At 48.2% G+C, this 20,297-nt stretch overlaps 1 protein-coding gene across 1 annotated transcript in view; it reads right to left on the bottom strand.

Annotated features, from left to right (window-relative positions):
• Positions 1-15,797: 15,797 nt before the first annotated feature.
• Positions 15,798-20,297, bottom strand: part of NDUFAB1 (NADH:ubiquinone oxidoreductase subunit AB1) — a 61,876-nt gene continuing 57,376 nt past the window's right edge. Inside the window, exons 4-5 of the mRNA XM_063934756.1 lie at positions 17,306-17,425; positions 15,798-15,930 (exon numbers count right to left, since the gene is read on the bottom strand). Of these exons, the coding sequence (XP_063790826.1) occupies positions 17,334-17,425 (92 nt within the window). The 3' untranslated portion in view covers positions 15,798-15,930; positions 17,306-17,333. The remainder of the gene's footprint in view (positions 15,931-17,305; positions 17,426-20,297) is intronic.

Genomic DNA, 20,297 nt, shown 5'->3' on the forward strand with positions numbered 1-20,297 from the left:
TCCAGTAACATTTTATTAAGAGATTCCGAGATAGGGAAACACATCGGAGATCTCTGTCGTTTAGTAAAGACTACTTCATCATTCGTCAGTGGCTCCTCAGTTTCTGTAAACTCCAGCGACTGACGAACTGCTCTGATGAGATTGTCAATACCTGGGCTGTCAAAGTCGTCACCTTCTGACTGTTGTTCTATTTCGCCCTCCTCATACTCCTGTTCAGTGAGATCTAGTATCCCAGAGACAGGAAAATTAGTAGGAAAAGGAAACTTATCTTTTCCACTCAAGGTGGACTTATGACCAGCTTGAGATTCTCCAGGTAACTCAAATGGTCTCATTTTAAACTCAGATCTTGCCGCCTCTCTTTCTTCACGAGAGGCGGCCAGCTCTGATTGTAAACCAACTAATACATCTGCAAGTAAAGCCCACGGAGGGTCCTGAGATGCTGGCTTTACTTCTGGAATGGAAATCGTATTTATGGCTGTATTAACAACACATGCTGTACATGTGGTGGATCCATCAGGCAACACACTCTTACAGACATGACATGACAAATGTTTCTTAGATTTTGCTGGTGTCTTACTCATTATGACAGACAATACAAACTCCACACAGACAGACTGCACGACTCAGTAATAACACCAAAGTTCCTGGTATATATCTTAGGCAAGTGCAGTGCCTGCTAATACGAAAACTGACCCAAAAATTCCCCTAGTACCACTCTTAGCTGAGATGTAAAATAGGAAACCTGGAACAGACAGGAGAACATTAAACATACTAAGCACCAAGTTTTTTTTTTTTTTCTTAAAACTTAACACTGCCCAATACTGTTAAAGTCTCCCCCCCCCACTCCCACGACCTCCGTGTACAGCACCGGGTCTGGGCCTGTGGAAGTTTTTGCAAAGGGCCGTGTGAGCGGCCTGTCCTGTAGGCCCCGGACAACGGAACTCCTCGGCTGCTGCGGGCGGATGGCGGAAGCAGAGAGCGTGCTGCATAGAGCCGTGGAGCGGCCTATGCACACGTGCTCCCGCCCGCCACACACAGCATGGCGGCGTGTCTGTGTAGCCAAGCAGCGCTGCTGCTGCGCAGGGAGCAGCGGTCTCCTAGGATGCTGGGGGCCGGAGAGTGAGAGCGCGCCCCGGGCAGCGGTGAGTACCAAATAATCCCCCACAGTGGAGCGGCAGCAAGCGCTGACCGCCCCAACCCAACATACCTGGACCGTGACAGAAGTCTATGACGGGGCTTTCATCCAAGCTCCGTCCAGCTTTCCTGCAGGCAGCCTGCAAGTGGAGTGAGGGAGCTCTTTACAGAGAGGTCCGACACTCACGGCTACTCAGCCGCTTCCACTGTCCCTGACCCACGCCTGTTAGAAGGGGGGAAAGGACGTGGAAATTGACGAAAAAAAAACTTAGAAAAAAAATTCCAATACTTTGTGGACGAGCTCCACTATGCCTTCTAACTGTGTCGAGCACAGAAAAAACACTGAAGTGCTGCAGGATATGGAGGGGAGGAGTAGTCTCAAAATTAATTTATTCAGTGCCTTCTTCCGGTGGAAGCCGTCCATATCCCAAGAGTACTCCAGTGACCCCTAGTGGATGAAAAAGAAAATAAGATTTTAAACCTACCAGTAAATCTTTTTCTCCTAGTAGAGGATGCTGGGCGCCCGTCCCAGTGCGGAATTAATCTGCAGTACTTGTACATAGTTATTGTTAAGTCTACACAAGGGTTGTGTTGCAGTTCAGATCAACCTGTTGCTGATTTTATTTGTTCATACTGTTAACTGGTTTAGTTATATCCCAGGTTGTACGGTGTGTTGTGGTGTGAGCTGGTATGTATCTCACCCTAAATTAACAAAATCCTTTCCTCGAAATGTCCGTCTCCTCTGGGCACAGTTCCTATAACTGGGGTCTGGAGGAGGGGCATAGAGGGAGGAGCCAGTTCACGCCCATTAAAAGGTCTTAAAGTGCCCATGTCTACTGCGGAGCCCGTCTATACCCCATGGTCCTTACGGAGTCCCCAGCATCCTCTACGGACTAGGAGAAAAAGATTTACCGGTAGGTTTAAAATCTTATTTTTTCCCCTCAAAATTCTACACACAATGCTCAATAATGACAACATGAAAAAAGGTTTCTTGAGATTTTTGCAAATTTATTAAAAATAAGAATTTACTTACCGCTAATTCTATTTCTCGTAGTCCGTAGTGGATGCTGGGAACTCCGTAAGGACCATGGGGAATAGCGGCTCCGCAGGAGACTGGGCACAAAAGTAAAGCTTTAGGACTACCTGGTGTGCACTGGCTCCTCCCCCTATGACCCTCCTCCAAGCCTCAGTTAGGATACTGTGCCCGGACGAGCGTACACAATAAGGAAGGATTTTGAATCCCGGGTAAGACTCATACCAGCCACACCAATCACACCGTACAACCTGTGATCTGAACCCAGTTAACAGCATGATAACAGAGGAGCCTCTGAAAAGATGGCTCACAACAATAATAACCCGATTTTTGTAACAATAGCTATGTACAAGTATTGCAGACAATACGCACTTGGGATGGGCGCCCAGCATCCACTACGGACTACGAGAAATAGAATTATCGGTAAGTAAACTCTTATTTTCTCTGACGTCCTAGTGGATGCTGGGAACTCCGTAAGGACCATGGGGATTATACCAAAGCTCCCAAACGGGCGGGAGAGTGCGGATGACTCTGCAGCACCGAAAGAGAGAACTCCAGGTCCTCCTCAGCCAGGGTATCAAATTTGTAGAATTTAGCAAACGTGTTTGCCCCTGACCAAGTAGCTGCTCGGCAAAGTTGTAAAGCCGAGACCCCTCGGGCAGCCGCCCCAGATGAGCCCACCTTCCTTGTGGAATGGGCTTTTACAGATTTTGGCTGTGGCAGGCCTGCCACAGAATGTGCAAGCTGAATTGTACTACAAATCCAACGAGCAATAGTCTGCTTAGAAGCAGGAGCACCCAGCTTGTTGGGTGCATACAGGATAAACAGCGAGTCAGATTTTCTGACTCCAGCCGTCCTGGAAACATATTTTCAGGGCCCTGACTACGTCCAGCAACTTGGAGTCCTCCAAGTCCCTAGTAGCCGCAGGTACCACAATAGGCTGGTTCAAGTGAAACGCTGAAACCACCTTAGGGAGAAATTGAGGACGAGTCCTCAATTCTGCCCTGTCCGTATGAAAAATTAGGTAAGGGCTTTTATAGGATAAAGCCACCAATTCTGAGACACGCCTGGCTGAAGCCAGGGCCAACAGCATTACCACTTTCCATGTGAGATATTTTAAGTCCACAGTGGTGAGTGGTTCAAACCAATGAGATTTTAGGAACCCCAAAACTACATTGAGATCCCAAGGTGCCACTGGAGGCACAAAAGGAGGCTGTATATGCAGTACCCCCCTTGACAAACGTCTGAACTTCAGGAACTGAAGCCAGTTCTTTCTGGAAGAAAATCGACAGGGCCGAAATTTGAACCTTAATGGACCCTAATTTTAGGCCCATAGACCGTCCTGTTTGCAGGAAATGCAGGAAACGACCCAGTTGAAATTCCTCTGTAGGGGCCTTCCTGGCCTCGCACCACGCAACATATTTACGCCAAATACGGTGATAATGCTGTACGGTTACATCCTTCCTGGCTTTGATCAGGGTAGGGATGACTTCATCCGGAATGCCTTTTTCCTTCAGGATCCGGCGTTCAACCGCCATGCCGTCAAACGCAGCCGCGGTAAGTCTTGGAACAGACAGGGTCCCTGCTGGAGCAGGTCCCTTCTTAGAGATAGAGGCCACGGGTCCTCTGTGAGCATCTCTTGAAGTTCCGGGTACCAAGTCCTTCTTGGCCAATCCGGAGCCACGAGTATAGTCCTTACTCCTCTCCTTCTTATGATTCTCAGTACCTTGGGTATGAGAGGCAGAGGAGGGAACACATACACTGACTGGTACACCCACGGTGTTACCAGAGCATCCACAGCTATTGCCTGAGGGTCCCTTGACCTGGCGCAATACCTGTCTAGTTTTTTGTGGAGGCGGGACGCCATCATGTCCACCTTTGGATTTTCCCAACGGTTCACAATCATGTGGAAGACTTCTGGGTGAAGTCCCCACTCTCCCGGGTGGAGGTCGTGTCTGCTGAGGAAGTCTGCTTCCCAGTTGTCCACTCCCGGAATGAACACTGCTGACAGTGCTATCACATGATTTTCCGCCCAGCGAAGAATCCTTGCAACTTCTGCCATTGCCCTCCTGCTTCTTGTGCCGCCCTGTCTGTTTACGTGGGCGACTGCCGTGATGTTGTCTGACTGGATCAGCACCGGCTGACCTTGAAGCAGAGGTCTTGCTAGGCTTAGAGCATTGTAGATGGCCCTTAGCTCCAGGATATTTATGTGAAGTAATGTCTCCAGGCTTGACCACAAGCCCTGGAAATTTCTTCCCTGTGTGACTGCTCCCCAGCCTCTCAGGCTGGCATCCGTGGTCACCAGGACCCAGTCCTGAATGCCGAATCTGCGGCCCTCTAGAAGATGAGCACTCTGCAACCACCACAGGAGAGACACCCTTGTCCTTGGTGACAAGATTATCCGCTGATGCATCTGAAGATGCGACCCGGACCATTTGTCTAGCAGATCCCACTGGAAGGTTCTTGCGTGGAATCTGCCGAATGGGATTGCTTCGTAAGAAGCCACCATCTTTCCCAGGACCCTTGTGCATTGATGCACTGAGACTTGGCCTGGTTTTAGGAGATTTCTGACTAGTTCGGATAACTCCCTGGCTTTCTCCTCCGGGAGAAACACCTTTTTCTGGACTGTGTCCAGGATCATCCCTAGGAATAGAAGTCGTGTCGTCTGGATCAGCTGCGATTTTGGAATATTGAGAATCCAACCGTGCTGGCGCAGCACTATCTGAGATAGTGCTACTCCGACTTCCAACTGTTCCCTGGATCTTGCCCTTATCAGGAGATCGTCCAAGTAAGGGATAACTAAAACTCCCTTCCTTCGAAGGAGTATCATCATTTCAGCCATTACCTTGGTAAAGACCCGGGGTGCCGTGGACAATCCAAACGGCAGCGTCTGAAACTGATAGTGACAGTTCTGTACCACAAACCTGAGGTACCCTTGGTGAGAAGGGTAAATTGGGACATGTAGGTAAGCATCTTTGATGTCCAGAGACACCATATAGTCCCCTTCTTCCAGGTTTGCAATCACTGCTCTGAGTGACTCCATCTTGAATTTGAACCTTTGTATGTAAGTGTTCAAGGATTTTAGGTTTAAAATTGGTCTCACCGAGCCGTCCGGCTTCGGTACCACAAATAGTGTGGAATAGTACCCCTTTCCCTGTTGTAGGAGGGGTACCTTGATTATCACCTGCTGGGAATATAGCTTGTGAATGGCTTCCAATACTGCCTCCCTGTCTGAGGGAGACGTCGGTAAAGCAGACTTTAGAAAACGGCGAGGGGGAGACGTCTCGAATTCCAATTTGTACCCCTGAGATACCACCTGAAGGATCCAGGGGTCCACTTGCGAGTGGGCCCACTGCGCACTGAACTTCTTGAGACGGGCCCCCACCGTGCCTGAGTCCGCTTGTAAAGCCCCAGCGTCATGCTGAGGACTTTGCGGAGGCGGGAGAGGGCTTTTGTTCCTGGGCACTGGCTGTTTGTTGCAGCCTTTTTCCTCTCCCTCTGCCACGGGGCAGAAATGAGGCACCTTTTGCCCGCTTGCCCTTATGGGGCCGAAAGGACTGCGCCTGATAATACGGCGTCTTCTTAGGTTGAGAAGCTACCTGGGGTAAAAAATAAGATTTTACTTACCGATAAATCTATTTCTCGGAGTCCGTAGTGGATGCTGGGGTTCCTGAAAGGACCATGGGGAATAGCGGCTCCGCAGGAGACAGGGCACAAAAAGTAAAGCTTTTTCCGATCAGGTGGTGTGCACTGGCTCCTCCCCCTATGACCCTCCTCCAGACTCCAGTTAGGTACTGTGCCCGGACGAGCGTACACAATAAGGGAGGATTTTGAATCCCGGGTAAGACTCATACCAGCCACACCAATCACACCGTACAACTTGTGATCTAAACCCAGTTAACAGTATGATAACAGCGGAGCCTCTGAAAGATGGCTTCCTACAACAATAACCCGAATAAGTTAACAATAACTATGTACAATTTATGCAGATAATCCGCACTTGGGATGGGCGCCCAGCATCCACTACGGACTCCGAGAAATAGATTTATCGGTAAGTAAAATCTTATTTTCTCTATCGTCCTAGTGGATGCTGGGGTTCCTGAAAGGACCATGGGGATTATACCAAAGCTCCCAAACGGGCGGGAGAGTGCGGATGACTCTGCAGCACCGAATGAGAGAACTCCAGGTCCTCCTTAGCCAGAGTATCAAATTTGTAAAATTTTACAAACGTGTTCTCCCCTGACCACGTAGCTGCTCGGCAAAGTTGTAATGCCGAGACCCCTCGGGCAGCCGCCCAAGATGAGCCCACCTTCCTTGTGGAGTGGGCCTTTACAGATTTAGGCTGTGGCAGGCCTGCCACAGAATGTGCCAGTTGGATTGTGCTACAGATCCAACGAGCAATCGTCTGCTTAGACGCAGGAGCACCCATCTTGTTGGGTGCATACAATATAAACAACGAGTCAGATTTTCTGACTCCAGCTGTTCTTGCAATATATATTTTTAATGCTCTGACAACGTCCAGTAACTTGGAGTCCTCCAAGTCACTTGTAGCCGCAGGCACTACAATAGGCTGGTTCAGATGAAATGCTGACACCACCTTAGGGAGAAAATGCGGACGAGTCCGCAGTTCTGCCCTGTCCGAATGGAAAATCAGATATGGGCTTTTGTAAGATAAAGCTGCCAATTCTGACACTCTCCTGGCAGAAGCCAGGGCTAGAAGCATGGTCACTTTCCAAGTGAGATATTTCAAATCCACCTTATTTAGTGGTTCAAACCAATGAGATTTTAGAAAATCCAAAACTACATTGAGATCCCACGGTGCCACTGGAGGCACCACAGGAGGCTGTATATGCAGCACTCCCTTAACAAAGGTCTGGACTTCAGGGACTGAAGCCAATTCTTTTTGAAAGAAAATCGACAGGGCCGAAATTTGAACCTTAATAGATCCCAATTTGAGACCCATAGACAATCCTGATTGCAGGAAATGTAGGAATCGACCCAGTTGAAATTCCTCCGTCGGAGCACTCCGATCTTCGCACCACGCAACATATTTTCGCCAAATTCGGTGATAATGTTGCACGGTTACTTCTTTCCTTGCTTTAATCAAAGTAGGAATGACTTCTTCCGGCATGCCTTTTTCCATTAGGATCCGGCGTTCAACCGCCATGCCGTCAAACGCAGCCGCGGTAAGTCTTGAAACAGACAGGGACCCTGCTGAAGCAAGTCCCTCCTTAGAGGTAGAGGCCACGGATCTTCCGTGATCATCTCTTGAAGTTCCGGGTACCAAGTCCTTCTTGGCCAATCCGGAACCACTAGTATCGTTCTTACGCCTCTTTGCCGTATAATTCTCAATACTTTTGGTATGAGAGGCAGAGGAGGAAACACATACACCGACTGGTACACCCAAGGCGTTACCAGCGCGTCCACAGCTATTGCCTGCGGATCTCTTGACCTGGCGCAATACCTGTCCAGTTTTTTGTTGAGGCGAGACGCCATCATGTCCACCATTGGTCTTTCCCAACGGGTTACCAGCATGTGGAAGACTTCTGGATGAAGTCCCCACTCTCCCGGGTGAAGATCGTGTCTGCTGAGGAAGTCTGCTTCCCAGTTGTCCACTCCCGGGATGAACACTGCTGACAGCGCTATCACATGATTCTCTGCCCAGCGAAGAATCCTTGCAGCTTCTGCCATTGCACTCCTGCTTCTTGTGCCGCCCTGTCTGTTCACATGGGCGACTGCCGTGATGTTGTCCGACTGGATCAACACCGGTTTTCCCTGAAGCAGAGGTTCTGCCTGGCTTAGAGCATTGTATATTGCTCTTAGTTCCAGAATGTTTATGTGAAGAGACGTTTCCAGGCTCGTCCATACTCCCTGGAAGTTTCTTCCTTGTGTGACTGCTCCCCAGCCTCTCAGGCTGGCGTCCGTGGTCACCAGGATCCAATCCTGTATGCCGAATCTGCGGCCCTCCAATAGATGAGGACTCTGCAACCACCACAGAAGAGACACCCTTGTCCTTGGAGACAGGGTTATCCGTAGGTGCATCTGAAGATGCGACCCTGACCATTTGTCCAACAGATCCCTTTGGAAAATTCTTGCGTGGAATCTGCCGAATGGAATTGCTTCGTAAGAAGCCACCATTTTTCCCAGGACTCTTGTGCATTGATGTACAGACACCTTTCCTGGTTTTAGGAGGTTCCTGACAAGCTCGGATAACTCCTTGGCTTTTTCCTCCGGGAGAAAAACCTTTTTCTGAACCGTGTCCAGAATCATCCCTAGGAACAGCAGACGAGTTGTCGGCATTAACTGGGATTTTGGAATATTCAGAATCCACCCGTGCTGTTTTAGCACTTCTTGAGACAGTGCTAATCCCATCTCTAGCTGTTCTCTGGACCTCGCCCTTATTAGGAGATCGTCCAAGTATGGGATAATTAATACGCCTTTTCTTCGAAGAAGAATCATCATCTCGGCCATTACCTTTGTAAAGATCCGAGGTGCCGTGGACAATCCGAACGGCAGCGTCTGAAACTGATAGTGACAGTTTTGTACAACGAACCTGAGGTACCCCTGGTGTGAGGGGTAAATTGGAACGTGGAGATACGCATCCTTGATGTCCAAGGATACCATAAAGTCCCCCTCTTCCAGGTTCGCTATCACTGCTCTGAGTGACTCCATTTTGAACTTGAACTTCTTTATGTACAGGTTCAAGGACTTCAGATTTAGAATAGGCCTTACCGAGCCATCCGGCTTCGGTACCACAAAAAGAGTGGAATAATACCCCTTCCCTTGTTGTAGAAGAGGTACCTTGACTATCACCTGCTGAGAGTACAGCTTGTGAATGGCTTCCAAAACCGTCTCCCTTTCGGAGGGGGACGTTGGTAAAGCAGACTTCAGGAAACGGCGAGGTGGATCCGTCTCTAATTCCAACCTGTACCCTTGAGATATTATCTGCAGGATCCAGGGATCTACCTGCGAGTGAGCCCACTGCGCGCTGTAATTTTTGAGACGACCGCCCACCTTCCCCGAGTCCGCTTGAGGAGCCCCAGCGTCATGCTGAGGCTTTTGTAGAAGCCGGGGAGGGCTTCTGTTCCTGGGAAGGAGCTGCGTGTTGCTGTCTCTTCCCTCGACCTTTGCCTCGTGGCAGATATGAATAGCCCTTTGCTCTCTTATTTTTAAAGGAACGAAAGGGCTGCGGTTGAAAAGTCGGTGCCTTTTTCTGTGGGGGAGTGACTTGAGGTAGAAAGGTGGATTTCCCGGCTGTAGCCGTGGCCACCAAATCTGATAGACCGACTCCAAATAACTCCTCCCCTTTATACGGCAAAACTTCCATATGCCGTTTTGAATCCGCATCGCCTGTCCACTGTCGCGTCCATAAAGCTCTTCTGGCCGAAATGGACATAGCACTTACCCGTGATGCCAGTGTGCAGATATCCCTCTGTGCATCACGCATATAAAGAAATGCATCCTTTATTTGTTCTAACGACAGTAAAATATTGTCCCTGTCCAGGGTATCAATATTTTCAATCAGGGACTCTGACCAAACTACCCCAGCACTGCCCATCCAGGCAGTCGCTACAGCTGGTCGTAGTATAACACCTGCATGTGTGTATATACTTTTTTGGATATTTTCCATCCTCCTATCTGATGGATCTTTAAGTGCGGCCGTCTCAGGAGAGGGTAACGCCACTTGTTTAGATAAGCGTGTTAGCGCCTTGTCCACCCTAGGAGGTGTTTCCCAGCGCTCCCTAACCTCTGGCGGGAAAGGGTATAATGCCAATAATTTCTTTGAAATTATCAGCTTTTTATCAGGGGCAACCCACGCTTCATTACACACGTCATTTAATTCTTCTGATTCAGGAAAAACTATAGGTAGTTTTTTCATACCCCACATAATACCCTGTTTAGTGGTACCTGTAGTATCAGCTAAATGTAACGCCTCCTTCATTGCCAAAATCATATAACGTGTGGCCCTACTGGAAAATACGGTTGATTCGTCACCGTCACCACTGGAGTCATCGCCTGTGTCTGGGTCTGTGTCGACCGACTGAGGCAAAGGGCGTTTCACAGCCCCTGACGGTGTTTGAGTCGCCTGGACAGGCACTAATTGATTGTCCGGCCGCCTCATGTCGTCAAACGACTGCTTTAGCGTGTTGACACTATCCCGTAGTTCCATAAATAAAGGCATCCATTCCGGTGTCGACTCCCTAGGGGGTGACATCCTCATATTTGGCAATTGCTCCGCCTCCACACCAATATCGTCCTCATACATGTCGACACACACGTACCGACACACAGCAGACACACAGGGAATGCTCCTAACGAAGACAGGACCCACTAGCCCTTTGGGGAGACAGAGGGAGAGTTTGCCAGCACACACCAAAAGCGCTATATATATATCAGGGATAGCCTTATAATAAGTGCTCCCTTATAGCTGCTTTGTTATATCAAATTATCGCCATAAATGTGCCCCCCCCTCTCTGTTTTACCCTGTTTCTGTAGTGCAGTGCAGGGGAGAGACTTGGGAGCCGTCCTGACCAGCGGAGCTGTGAGAGGAAATGGCGCCGTGTGCTGAGGAGATAGGCCCCGCCCCTTTTCTGGCGGGCTCGTCTCCCGCTATTTAGAAAAATTAGGCAGGGGTTAAATATCTCCATATAGCCTCTAGGGCTATATGTGAGGTATTTTTAGCCTTTATAGGTAATCATTTTGCCTCCCAGGGCGCCCCCCTCCCAGCGCCCTGCACCCTCAGTGACTGCCGTGTGAAGTGTGCTGAGAGGAAAATGGCGCACAGCTGCAGTGCTGTGCGCTACCTTTTGAAGACTGCAGGAGTCTTCAGCCGCCGATTCTGGACCTCTTCTGCCTTCAGCATCTGCAAGGGGGCCGGCGGCGTGGCTCCGGTGACCATCCAGGCTGTACCCGTGATCGTCCCTCTGGAGCTTGATGTCCAGTAGCCAAGAAGCCAATCCATCCTGCACGCAGGTGAGTTGACTCCTTCTCCCCTCAGTCCCTCGCTGCAGTGATCCTGTTGCCAGCAGGAATCACTGTAACATAAAAAACCTAGCTAAACTTTTTCTAAGCAGCTCTTTAGGAGAGCCACCTAGATTGCACCCTTCTCGGCCGGGCACAAAAATCTAACTGGAGTCTGGAGGAGGGTCATAGGGGGAGGAGCCAGTGCACACCACCTGATCGGAAAAAGCTTTACTTTTTGTGCCCTGTCTCCTGCGGAGCCGCTATTCCCCATGGTCCTTTCAGGAACCCCAGCATCCACTAGGACGATAGAGAAATGTGGATTTTCCAGCAGTTGCCGTGGCTACCAGGTCTGATAGACCTACCCCAAATAACTCCTCCCCCTTATAAGGCAATACTTCCATGTGCCTTTTAGAATCCGCATCACCTGACCACTGCCGCGTCCATAAACCTCTTCTTGCAGAAATGGACAGCGCGCTAACTCTTGATGCCAGTCGGCAAATATCCCTCTGTGCATCACGCATATATAGAAATGCATCCTTCAAATGCTCTATAGTCAGTAATATACTGTCCCTATCTAGGGTATCAATATTTTCAGTCAGGGAATCCGACCACGCCAGGCCCGCACTGCACATCCAGGCTGAGGCGATTGCTGGTCGCAGTATAACACCCGTGTGAGTGTATATACATTTTAGGATATTCTCCAGCTTTCTATCGGCAGGTTCCTTTAGGGCGGCCGTATCAGGAGAGGGTAGTGCTACCTGTTTAGACAAGCGTGTGAGCGCTTTATCCACCCTAGGGGGTGTTTCCCAACGTGCCCTATCCTCTGGCGGGAAAGGGTACGATGCCAATAACCTTTTAGGAATTATCAGTTTTTTATCGGGGGAAACCCACGCCTCATCACACACTTCATTTAATTCCTCGGATACAGGAAAAACTACAGGCAGTTTTTTCTCACCAAACATAATACCCTTTTTAGTGGTACTTGTATTTTAAAGCCCCTGATGGCGTTTGAGACCCCTGGACAGGCACAAGCTGAGTAGCCGGCTGTCTCATGTCGTCAACTGTCTGTCGTAAAGAGCTGACACTGTCACGCAATTCCTTCCATAAGCTCATCCACTCAGGTATCGACTCCCTAGGGGGTGACAACTCTATAATAGGCAATTGCTCCGCCTCCATCTCATTTTCCTCCTCAAACATGTCGACACAATCGTACCGACACACCGCACACACACAGGGAATGCTCTGATAGAGGACAGGACCCCACTAGCCCTTTGGGGAGACAGAAGGAGAGTATGCCAGCACACACCAGAGCGCTATTTATAGACAGGAATACCACTATAAAATGTGCTTTTCCCTTTATAGCTGCTGTTAGTATTAAAACTGCGCCAAATTAGTGCCCCCCTCTCTTTTTTACCCTTTTCTGTAGTGCAGGACTGCAGGGGAGAGTCAGGGAGACGTCCTTCCAGCGGAGCTGTGATGGAAAATGGCGCCCGTGTGCTGAGGAGATAGGCTCCGCCCCTTCTCGGCGGCCTTTTCTCCCGCTTTTTGGTGAGTTCTGGCAGGGGTTAAAATACATCCATATAGCCCTGGGGGTTATATGTGGTGTATTTATGCCAGCCAAGGTGTTTACATTGCTGCTCAGGGCCCCCCCCCCCCTAGCGCCCTGCACCCTCAGTGACCGAAGTGTGCCTGAGTAACAATGGCGCACAGCTGCAGTGCTGTGCGCTACCTTGTTGAAGACTGATGTCTTCTGCCGCCGATTTTTCCGGACCTCTTCTTGCTTCTGGCTCTGTAAGGGGGCCGGCGGCGCGGCTCTGAGACAGAGCTCCGAGGCTGGGCCTGTGTTCGGTCCCTCTGGAGCGAATGGTGTCCAGTAGCCTAAGAAGCCCAAGCTGGCTGCAAGCAGGCAGGTTCGCTTCTTCTCCCCTTAGTCCCTCGATGCAGTGAGCCTGTTGCCAGCAGGTCTCACTGAAAATAAAAAACCTAAAACTAAACTTTCACTAAGAAGCTCAGGAGAGCCCCTAGTGTGCATCCTTCTCGGCCGGGCACAAAAATCTAACTGAGGCTTGGAGGAGGGTCATAGGGGGAGGAGCCAGTGCACACCAGGTAGTCCTAAAGCTTTACTTTTGTGCCCAGTCTCCTGCGGAGCCGCTATTCCCCATGGTCCTTACGGAGTTCCCAGCATCCACTAGGACGTCAGAGAAAATAAAAAACTAAGAAATCACATCTACATAAGTATTCACAGCCTTGGCTCAATACTTTGTTGATGCACCTTTGGCAGCAATTACAGCCTCAAGTCTTTTTGAATATGATGCCACAAGCTTGGCACACCTATCTTTGGGCAGTTTCACCCATTCCTCTTTGCAGCACCTCTCAAGCTCCATCAGGTTGGATGGGAAGAGTCGGCGCACAGCCATTTTCAAATCTCTCCAGAGATGTTCAATCGGATTCAAGTCTGCGCTCTGGCTGGGCCACTCGAGGACATTCACAAAGTTGTCCTGAAGCCACTCCTATGATATCTTGGCAGTGGGCTTAGGGTCGCTCTCCTGCTGAAAGATGAACAGTCACCCCAGTCCGAGGTCAAGAGCACTCTGGAGCAGGTTTTCATCCAGGATGTCTCTGTACATTGATGCATTCATCTTTCCCTCTATCCTGACTAGTTTCCCAGTTCCTGCCGCTGAAAAACATACTCACAGCATGATGCTGCCACCACCATGCTTCACTGTAGCGATGGTATTGGCCTGGTGATGAGCAGTGCCTGGTTTCTTCCAAACATGACGCCTGCTATTAACTCCAGAGTGTTCAATCTTTGTCTCATCAGACCAGAGATTTTGTTTCTTATGGTCTGCAAGTCCTTTAGGTGCATTTTGGCAAACTCCAGGGGGTAAATTTACTAAGATGGGAGTTCTATTCAAGATGGAATATTGCCCATGGCAACCAATCAGATTCCAGGTATTACTTTCTAGAAGGTGCTAGATAAATGAGAAGTAGAATCTGATTGGCTGCTATGGGCAACATCCCATCTTAAATAGAACTCCCACCTTGGTAAATTTATCCCCAGGTGGGCTGCCATGTGCTTTTTACTAAGGAATGGCTTCTGTCTGGCCACTCTACCATACAGGTCTGATTGGTGGATTGCTGCAGACATGGTTGTCCTTCTGGAAGGTTCTCCTCTCTCCACAGAGGAATGCTGTGGCTCTGACAGAGTGGCCATCGGGTTCTTGGTCACCTCCCTGACTAGAGCCCTTCTCCCCCGATCGCTCAGTTTAGACGGCTGGCCAGCTCTAGGAAGAGTCCTGGTAGTTCCAAACTTCTTCCATTTATAGATGATGGAGGCCACTGTGCTCATTGGGACCTTCAAAGCAGCAGATATTTTTCTGTATCCTTCCCCAGATTTGTGCCTCGAGACAATCCTGTCTCGGAGGTCTACAGACAATTCCTTTGACTTCATGCTTGGTTTGTGCTCAGACATGCACTTTCAAGTGTGGGACAGTATATAGACAGGTGTGTGCCTGTCCAAATCATGTCCAATCAACTGCATTTACCACAGGTGGACTCCAATTAAGCTGTAGGAACATCTCAAGGATGATCACTAGAAACAGGATGTACCTGAGCTCAATTTTGAGCTTCATGGCAAAGGCTGTGAATACTTATGTACATGTGATTTCTTCGTTTTTTTATTCTTAATAAATTTGCAAAAATCTCAAAAAAAAATTCACGTTGACATTATGGAGTATTGTGTGTAGAATTTTGAAGGAAACAATGAATTTATTCCATTTTGGAATAAGACTAACATAAAATGTGAAAAGTGAAGCGCTGTGAATACTTTCCGGATGCACTGTATCTCAGTTTTTAACAAAGCCCTTAAGACGAGCTTGAATGGAGAAATGAGAGAAACAAGTCTGGACAACAGGCCGACCCCTAAGAACCAGAAGGTGGAAAGAGAACAGACCAAAACATATAGCGCTGGGAGGGCGCCCGGTGTCCTCCATGGAATAGGAGAAAGGGATTTTACTGGTAAGTACAAAAATCCTGTCTTCTTTCATCTACTAGAGGACAATGCAATACTGGAGACATCCCCAGACAGATTCCACTGTATGAAAACCGAAACCAAGGCAAAGAGAACTAAGGGAGAGACTGCTGAAACCCTGAGTCCAGTGGTCAAACAGACGATGAAGGCAAAGACTGCTGACCCACATAAAAAAAATAAAAATAAATAGATGCTAACTGGCAGCTTCAAGAAGTGACCCAGCTCCCATAGGCACTTTGAAAAAACTGAGCTCTCCAGGCTGGGATAAGGAGGGGGAGGAGCCAGCTCAGAATTTATTGTTTTAGTGCCAGGCCAATGCCCCAGTGTCCACTGCCAATGCCCCAGTGGAAAAAGTACAAGTACCATTTAAGCTTGGCAATTGTCAAGCAAGCAATCCGCACTCTTTTTCTTGCACAGTTCTATGGGGTGTGAGGAAAAATAAGCGAAGCTACATCACCGGAACGCCATCGCAACTTTTGCGGAAGCCCATCGCGGAGAAAAGAATTGCCCACTAAACCTTTAGAAACACAGGGCAACAACTGTGTGATGTACTGGGGGGAGGTGGGTTGGTTTTTTAATGGTTTATGCCAGCAGTGTTCTATAATTTCATTCAGTAATGACCAATGTACATGAAAGCAGTTTTTTGTTTTACATTTATTAAAGGCCAACACATTCAGACAGTTTAAATACAGGATCCTGGAAGAGGTGGTGACTGCAGTCATGGCGCCACAGCATGCAGGCGAGGTCAGAGCTCGCCCATCCCAGCTACCTGCAGAGGAAGAGAGACAGAATTAGCAGAGATATCGTGGACACAGCTGTTGGGCAAAGGACAGATTCTGCTACAGACACATATGACCCAAACTATAAACAGCAATGGAACCTTTTCTCTGCCATAAATCTGAAACTATTTCACATTAAAGGACTCTAATACACCAATATATTTTACCTTACAGGGCATCTATTCCCAATGCTGCTATGTCGGCTTAGATACCATCAACATGCTCTATCAATACAGATCTAATAAAACATAGAGGCTCTCCGTTCTCTAAGAGTGTCCACAAGCCATAACCAAACTTGCTGATGAACCTGGAGGAATGTACACAGTCTGGCTAACATTTACAGTTGTCTAGTTGATTATTGTGAATTAGAGGCAGGCCTTTTCTGTTCTGCATACACTCACAGATATGCCTCCATATGCAGAACAGAATGCAACTTAGATTTGCGGCCAAATACGCATAAACAGGGAAGAGCAAGCGCCGAATATACAGGAAGGGCCGTGTATACATAGGATGTAACCTGAAGAGCCTTGCACCCAGCACAGTTAGAAATTGTTCCATTGCTGGTACCAGTGGCTGGGTGTAAAAACACATTGGTGAGGACACCAGCAGCACCAACTAGCTCCTTCAGATTGGCTGCTTGTGTACTGTCCCCTTCGTTCATTAGCACTGCGGCAATATTAAGTTGTAACATCTATCTGGATTACTGATTGGCCGGTTGATAACTACAAGGAAGAGGATTCCTATTGGATTTTGTAAAGCCATAAACTACAATTAGGGGGGTGGGGGTGTATTTGTAACAAATTACATTCTATATAGAAAATAAAACTCCACATGTATTAATGACATCATCAATGTACTATAACCTCATGTATATTTGACACTTCATTATATTATGTGTATATTAATACGGCAATGAGACTTCACTTATAATCATTATGGCTTACAATGTAATTTCACACAATGCATCCTGTGCGTCTGAAATACCCCCCAAGGTGGATGCATCTCCGGGACAATGTTTGCACAAAATGCATTCAACTCTGGTCTTTATGTACCTGTGTGTCATGGAGACTTCTGTAAATGCTTAGATAGGCCTGCAAATAGCAAGCAGTGCAAGTGCCAAATGCCTGCCATATGAGTATTGAATATCCAGCAGGTAATTCACCAGTCCAAAGCAGGGGATTCAAAATGCAACAGAGTATGTGTGTGTGATTTTATGAGTGTGTGTGTGTGTGTGTGTGTGTGTGTGTGTATATGAGTATGTGTGTTTGTATATATGTGAGTGAGCGACTGTATTCAGCAGTTTATGCTCCTGGTGATCAGAGCTAGACCAGCTGACTAACGTGAAAGGACAACGGCCATACTTACAAAGAACGGAGAGATTGACACGTGTATTTCATTCATACACATCCTTTTTATCTGCAATGTAATCTACTATCTCCTGTGGAGTCATGAGCTTCTCACCATCAGCATCCGGAATCTCAAAGCCTGCATGGAAGAAGTCAGGGGCGTCACATTTATTTTATACAGAGGTGCGTCTGATACCACAATTTTCTTACAAAAGTTCAACAGGACCTTCACATCAAAACTCAAACTTTGGGGACCCTGCTCCTTCCGCCATCTCTCAGTCTGACTCCCCTGCTGCCTCCATTCCCCTCCTCACATTGGGAAGCGGCTACCATACAGCCAGTCGGGATCCCGGCCGTCACAATACAGATGCCGGAATCCCTGACAGGTGGTGAAATGTTGCAGCCGGAGTACCGGCGAGATAGGCTATTTTCCCTCTGTGGGTGTCCACGACACCCATAGAGGGAGACTATAACCTATGGCAAAAGTGGAAGCAGCGTGGCGAGCCTGCAAGGGGCTTTCTAGCACTTGCCCCGCTGCCAGTATTCTGGCAGACGGGATCCCGTTGTCAGGAGAATGACAGCCGGGATCCCGTCTGCAGGCAATTGGTATGTATCCCCTCACATTATGTCACATGGAGCCTTATCGTGCATCTCCTGATATGCTCTGTGCTGATGGGGGACTTCTACTATAACCCACTGCTGCCTCAATTCCTCTCCTCACATCACTGCCCTAATCAGTCTGAGCGCCATCCTCATTGATAGGCCAATTGATGAAAGGGTGAGGAGCGCTACTGCTGGCAAAAACTGTTTAATAGTACTAAAGCAGCCTCATCATTGTCCCCACAGTGCTGACTAATGCCAAGAAAATCTTATCAAGTGGTGAAAATAGAATTTTTCACTGCGAAAAAATAGTTTATTAAAGCTTTGGTACCTCGGACTTGCGCTAACAGTGGGTGAACTACAAAGAGCAGCAGCCCAGTCATACCTAGCACACCCGTGTCTGGTCTGAAGATCTTACTTCCCCCTGCTATACAATTCTCCACTCGGTGTACTAAGGCAACAGGAGTAGTGTGTATTTATTTTATCATATACATGGCAAAGGTAATGTTTAGGGCAGAGGTAGGGAACGGTGACTGTTTAGCCATTACGGGAACCACAGCACACCTCTCTGATTTAGGGAGTAGAGTAATGGCAGCTTTCAGCGCCCTTGCTCCGTTAAGCAAAATCCAGCACACCCTGCAGGCTACCAGGATAGCACCAGTGAGCAGAGGAAGCGGATTGCTGTACTTAAATACAGTGGATGACTGCCCTTCTTCAGTTGAAAAGGTAACGGTGTTTTGTTAAGTGCACTTTGCGCAGATGTTCTAGGTAATGAAACGCCGCTGCTGCCTAATAAATTCTAATGCCAGAGTCCTGCAATTTAATTGAACTGATTTTCCGCACCTGTACTCTGGGTAAGTGTGCTCTTTGCTGGCTGCACTGCCTGCCTCCGTGCACATGTTTACCAATGCTTGCGCACACTCCAGTCTCCTAGCAACCCATGTGGAAGGGGGGGGGAAGGAGGAGAGATCAGGGCATGCATAGAAAAACATGTCCTCAGCTGAGAATGTCCTAGTAACACAGATCATCACAAATATCTATCGCTGAAGGGGATGCGGTGGTCACAGACACAGAATGGCAATGATTAAACATCGCTTTCTGCAGAACAGCAAAAATAATTAGGTCAAATGTTTTTGTTCTGAAAGGCTGCAGTGGAACTGTCATCTGCAATGTAGTCTGAAGCCCCTTTAGATGCCTGAACGGCCGGCACCAGGGGGTGTGCACCGCCCTGCCGTGTCCATCATATGTGATGACCGAGGAATTTACAAGCGTAGAAGACTACACATCAATTTTACGGTGGTGTGCTGAGAGCTGGCATCTGCTTCAAAGCTGCTCTCACAACCAATGACACCACATTCTGTTCAGGGGTCTATTCATGAAGCAGTGAAAACTGTGGAGAAGTGAGCCAGTGGAGAAGAACCAATCAGCATTGAAGTAACACTTATAATTTGCATACTATAAAATCATACAGAGCAGCTGATTGGTTGCCATGGGCAACTTCTCCACTTAGTATATTGTGGGGGAAATCGGATATGGGTCAGAAGAACGGACAGGTTCCATCCCAGTCTATACACTTTTACATTACTCACCGACACATTTTAAAAGACCCAGAGGTGGAGCTAATTATTTCACTTGCAATCCTGTGAGGAGACCTAGAAAACATGAACTGTTGGGGCTACTTGAGGACCGCGGTTGAGAACCACTGATCTAGGAGACCAACGTCTTCCCCTGGCTGTCAGGTCTCCCAGCAGCAGAATGGGAAGCGGTTGCTTTGTCAATGTTGATGCTGTCGACAGAATCATATTGATGGGAGATTGTAGACACCGTTCTAAAGTTAAAGCAGTGTAACTGCCTTACATCACTGAGGTCAGGGGTTCGATTCCCACCTTGGTCCTAACTGTGTGGAGTTTGTATATTCTCCCCATGCTTGCGTGGGTTTGCTCTGGGTACACTCTGGTTTCCTCCCACAATCCAAAAATACACTTGTAGGTTAACTGGCTCCAAACAAAATCAACCCTTGCGTGTAAGTGTGTGCGTGTACATGCGGTATGGAATATAGACTGTAAGCTACACTGGGGCAGGGACTGATGTGAATGGCCAAATATTGGGGCAGATGTATTAAGCCTGGAGACGTGAAAAAGGAGTGATAAGCGCAAGGTGAAAATGCACCAGCCAGTCCTTACGGATTTGTAAAATGACAGGAGCTGACTGGCTGGTGCGTTATCACCTTGCACTTATCACTTCTTTATCCTTTCTGCAGGCTTAATACATCTGCTCCAAACTCTGTAAAGCGCTGCGGAATGTGTGTGCGCTATATAAATAAGTGGTAATAAATAACCTGAGTTGACATTATAACATTACACATTATCACAAAGCATCACCTTTTAAAGCTGCAATGCCAACCCCATTAC

The sequence above is a fragment of the Pseudophryne corroboree genome, chromosome 7 (assembly GCF_028390025.1).
Source record: "Pseudophryne corroboree isolate aPseCor3 chromosome 7, aPseCor3.hap2, whole genome shotgun sequence".
NCBI lineage: Eukaryota > Metazoa > Chordata > Amphibia > Anura > Myobatrachidae > Pseudophryne > Pseudophryne corroboree.